This window comes from Octopus bimaculoides, chromosome 27, assembly GCF_001194135.2.
Source record: "Octopus bimaculoides isolate UCB-OBI-ISO-001 chromosome 27, ASM119413v2, whole genome shotgun sequence".
NCBI classification, from domain to species: domain Eukaryota; kingdom Metazoa; phylum Mollusca; class Cephalopoda; order Octopoda; family Octopodidae; genus Octopus; species Octopus bimaculoides.
Window position 1 is genome coordinate 16,582,087 of NC_069007.1, and position 5,298 is coordinate 16,587,384.

Below are 5,298 nucleotides of genomic sequence, written 5' to 3' on the forward strand. Positions count from 1 at the left end.
ATATGCATACACACATGCAAACATACTGCACAACATCGACTAATGAAGCATACACATAGATATGATAAATATATACCATTGGTAGTACGACAAGCCACTGTTACAATTCAAGAAACTCAACTTCTCATAAAATATACACAGTGCTTGAAGTATTGAGCCCTTTTGTAAGCATCTGTACACTACAACATTTCTACACACGCGTGTGTATGTACATATATATATATAACTTACTGAAGATGATTTCTGGGTTTTTTTTATGTCTTGTCTTGAGTTTCATGCTACAGCAATCTTCAGGTGAGTTCTCAGCTGAAGGTTTCAGTAGCATGAAACTAGAGTTACAAGAGAAATATGCATTGTGCACACCTCTCTCGTTCATTTAACACAACTCAATGTTTGTGTATACATTGTATATAAGTGTTTACACTACACCTAGCCAGTCACAAATTATCCAGCTTTCTTCAAAATCTAAATGGCATATTAGGGAAACTGAGAAAAGTAGGTAACTGAACTTACAAACGGGAGAAAAGAACTCAATACAGACGTAGTGTGCATACTTTTTTTATTTATTATTATATGTGAAACTGGAAAAACTCAACAGAAAATAGCTGAGATTGTTGTCAACTATTACTCCTAGGTCTCTGATATTATTAGATGCTGTGAGTGGTTCCCCTGGAGGAAGAGAATATGGTTATTTTAGCAAAGTCTTTCTTCCAAAATCATTAGTTCAAATTTTCCCTCATTTAACCACATTTTGTTTTTGCCTGCCCACTGACCTACAACATGTAGACCAGTCTGGAGTTTAGTTGGGTTTTCTTCTCCGTTGGAGACATCAGTGAATATTTTCATTTTGCTGTGTTTTATGACACTTGAAATTTTGTTTATATAGACTATAAACAGAAGCAGTCCCAAGACAGTCCCTTGAGGGACACCACTGGTGACTTTTGCTGGGCTTGAGTGGATCACACTGAACACAGCATGTGTTCTGTTCTCCAGGAAATATTCAATCCAGTCTAGTAGTTTCCACGGATTCCAACATTTCACAATTCTGACTTTAGGATATTGTGGTTGACTCTGTCAAACGCTTTACTGACGTCAAGATATATGACATCAGAGTTTGAACCTGATCCCAAGGCTTTAAGGACATCATCGATGTGGTGTAAGAGCTGTATTAAACAGTCCCTGTCATAGCGAAAGCCATGCTGGTTTGAATTTAGGAGACTGTAGCTCTCCAGGAGGCCAGCTATCCTTGATCTCACCACCCTTTCAAACACTTTGATAATATGGAAAGTGAGATTGGGTGATAGTTGACTGTGAGGGGTTTGTTTCCCTGTTTGAAAACCGGGATGACAGACTGGGATAAGAGCTATTTCGCTATATAACCTGAGTCTAAAAGATTTCTCCAGAGGTTGGTTACAGGAACTGCAAGTTGGTGTTTACATTCCTTCAGGAGACTAGTGGGGAATCTATCAGGGCCTACAGCTTCCATTACCTAGGTGACCAAGTCAGTAGCAAGGGTGGATGCCCTGAGAGTGTAGCTGCTAGAATAAGAATAGCCTGGGCAAAGTTCAGAGAACTCCTACCTCTGCTGGTAACAAAGGGCCTCTCACTCAGAGTAAAAAGTAGACTGTATGATGCCTGTGTATGAACAGTCATGCTACATGGTAGTGAAACATGGGCTGTGACTGCTGAGGACATGTATAGGCTTGAAAGAAATGAAGCTAGTATGCTCCACTGGATGTGTAAGCACCCTGAGAAAAAAGTTGGACATAAGAAGTATCAGATGTGGTGTACAAGAGAGATGACTGTGCTGGTAAGATCATGTGATGTGTATGGATGAGGACAGCTGTGTGAAGAAGGGTTCACCCTAACAATAGAGGAACCTGCAGAAGTAGAAGACACAAGAAGACATAGGATGAGGTGGTGAAGTGCAGCCTTTGAACGTTGGGATTCACTTTGAGAAGACCTGGCAAGCCAAGTGAGATTGTAGTTGGGGCTGATGCCAGTGTTGCATAACTGGCCCGTTAAAAAAAGCACCCACTACACTCTTGCAGTGGTTGGCATTAGGAAAGGTATCCAGCTGTAGAAACCTTGCCAAATCAGATTGGAGACTAGTGCAGCCTCCCAGCTGTCCAACTCATGCCAGTATGGAAAGTGGATGTTAAATGACGATGATACACATACACACACACACACACACACACACACACACACACACATATGTGGATGTAAACTTTTAAAATTTAATCTTTCTATGCAGCCTCATACCAAATGATCTGCAATATATATATATATATATATATGAATTTTACAATTTAAAACATTCAGTTAGCGGGTTTCATGCTGCTAAACATGCTTTAAACTACCCATGATTGTTAGATATAGGCATTACCGTAGGAAAAAAACAAAAAAAACTCAAGTACATCATAAACAGCTTCCCCGTTGAGGTTTTTCCAGCTTCACAAATGAATTAATAAAATGGTGCAAAGATAGAGAGAGAAGAAATAGAAAGAGAGAAAGTTAAGGTCAAGTACCTGCAGGTGGCGCTGGTGTAGTGCTCTGTGCCATTGCAGCAAGAGATGCAGAAGTAGTAGTAGTAGTGGTAGCAGCATTAGAAGGAGATATCATGTCCATTACCCCTGCTAGCACATGCAACAAAAGTTAGGAAGGACAAGATTAGTCGCATTTCTTTCGTTTTTTGATATTTTTTTTGTCTTCACCTTAGACAAGTTTCTCTAAACCAAAGCTACAATTGTACACAGCAAAATATTAAGCATGCAAGAGCCACATTCCCACCCAACCCCTAAACCTTCTCCCCTTCTTGTCCCCTCCCTTCTACCACTTTTCTTTTCTCATTTTTCTGATGAAGGACTAGTGCCCAAAACCTTAAGAACCCTTTCCTCACCAGCATCAGATTAATAACACCATTGTTAACACTTGCCTCTCTTGTGTTTTTTCTTGCTTTTGTTCATTCATCGTATATTTTATTAGTGATTTCTTTTTTCCCTTAACAGGATTTGAACCCAGAATGCAGAGCCAGAACATATATTGCAGGATAATCTATCAAGCGCTGTAATGACCCAACCAATTCACCAATATACACAGAATTTAACGGTAATTTAACAACAGTCTAGATTTATGTGCCAATTAGTACCCTTGCTTCCATGTTATAAGTACATCTTTTATCTTCTACTTGTTTCAGTGAAACAAATTAACCCCAGGACTTATTTTTTGAAGCCTGCATGCTTAACTAAATTCAGCCTCTACTGATATATATATAGAAAAATTAAGAAATCACTGGTCTCACAGGGAACCAATAGGCTGAGTAAAACATTTGTTAATAAAGATTAATATTTTTGTAGAAGACAGATAATAATAAAAATAATCATGTACTAATTAACAAACAGCTAAATAGACCAGCCCTTAATTCCTTGGTTGTTTCGTTCCCATGAGTTTCGAACACCTACCTCTTTCTTTACAAAGTTACATTTTTGTAATCCATTTATTGAATTCAGTCATTGGTCTACAACCATACTGGAGCCTTTAACCCTTTGGCATTCAGATTATCCTGTCAAATGCTTATTTATTCATATGTTTTTAATTAATCATGCCTTATCTCATAGCTTCAAGATTTCAATGATGTGATTGTTTATTTTTAGAACGACATTGTAGGGTAGGTGTGAGAGGCTACTCTGAGCATAAAACAGAATATTTGGACTAGCTACAACCAGTTTAGAAACTAAAGGTTTAAGAGTTGTAGTCAATAAAATGAACTTTGGTTCTTTGGCATTTATTTAACTTATTTAGTTTGATTAACAATAAAAGCACCTGCCTGTCAGTTCCATTTGCTATTTCTGTAAGGGTTTCAATACCTACCCTCATAAATTTGGGGTAGTGTCCAAATAAGTATGATTGTGAATATAAGCTGATGAAATGGGGTTTCACTGAAGGATCTCTGGAGCAATGTTACTTGACAGGGTGCCCAGTTTGGAGAACCAGGGAGTCTCTCCAGCTCAAGCCCCCTACTTTAACACATTGAAGAGTCACAGTTCCGGTACTACGATCATGTGATTAGAATGTCACAAAAAGGAATTGCAATACGAATTCTTCAGGGTCAACTAACTGGTAGGAGACCTATGGGTAGGCCAAGAATGAGCTGTGTCTCAGTTGGTCACACTTGAGAATGTAGCAAGAATGTCAAATAATGGTAGCTTCTGATAGGACTCTAAGGAAGGGGTGCCTAAGAAATCTATTGTCACAACACTCCCAAGAATGGTGGGCATTTTGTCTGATACACATACCATTTTGCCAATCTACCACCCTAATAATGAGAGTAATAATAGCGATAATAATAAACAATATTAACATGAATAATGATAACAATAATAATAATGATACAAACAAGAAACAACAGAGAAAGCAACATTATATATGTATATATATATATGTAAATGTATATTTTGTACTATTTCATTTTCAAAACAAAGGCTAAAAGAATAAAGACTGTTTTACAGTTGGTTTCAATGGAATGGCCAGAGGAAGAGCAAAGCAATTAATGGTGTAGAAATTAAATTAAAAAAGATGAAAGCCTGGTACGAAAACGAAAAGCAACATGGTTATAAAGCAACATCAGAAGAAAATACAAAATACAAAAGCAAGAGAAATGGGGAACAACAATAACAATAAGAATAAAGAGAGAGAGAGAGAGAAAGAGAAAGAGAAAAAAGAGAAAAGCAATTTTAGAAACAGCGGGGAGTAAAATGGGTACCGTTTTTGATGGCATATTACAGGCACCCAATTTCAGAAGCATAGAAAAACGTTTTGGGGGACATTTAGGTCTGTTAGATAAACTCTACTTTGCATGTAGGAAAGGGTTGATTTTCTTTAGAGAGATTTTGGGTAAATATGTGCATCTTATGCACCACCAAATAGTGTGTGCATGTGTGTGTGTGAGTGTATATATACATATATATATGAATGTGTTTGTGTAGGTATATATACATACACATAAATACATACATACATACATATACATACATATATACATACATACATATACATACATATATATATATATATATACATATATATATATACATACACACATATACATACACACATATACATACACACATATATACATACACATATATATACATACACATATATATATACATACACACATATATACATACACACATATATACATACACACATATATACATACACACATATATACATACATACATATATACATACACACATATATACATACATATATACATACATACATATATACAT

At 36.6% G+C, this 5,298-nt stretch overlaps 1 protein-coding gene across 1 annotated transcript in view; it reads right to left on the reverse strand.

The window, feature by feature from the left end:
- Positions 1-5,298, reverse strand: part of LOC106877214 (phosphatidylinositol-binding clathrin assembly protein) — a 91,224-nt gene that overhangs the window by 17,894 nt on the left and 68,032 nt on the right. The window contains exon 14 of the mRNA XM_014926067.2: positions 2,532-2,639. Coding sequence (XP_014781553.2) covers positions 2,532-2,639 — 108 coding nt within the window. The remainder of the gene's footprint in view (positions 1-2,531; positions 2,640-5,298) is intronic.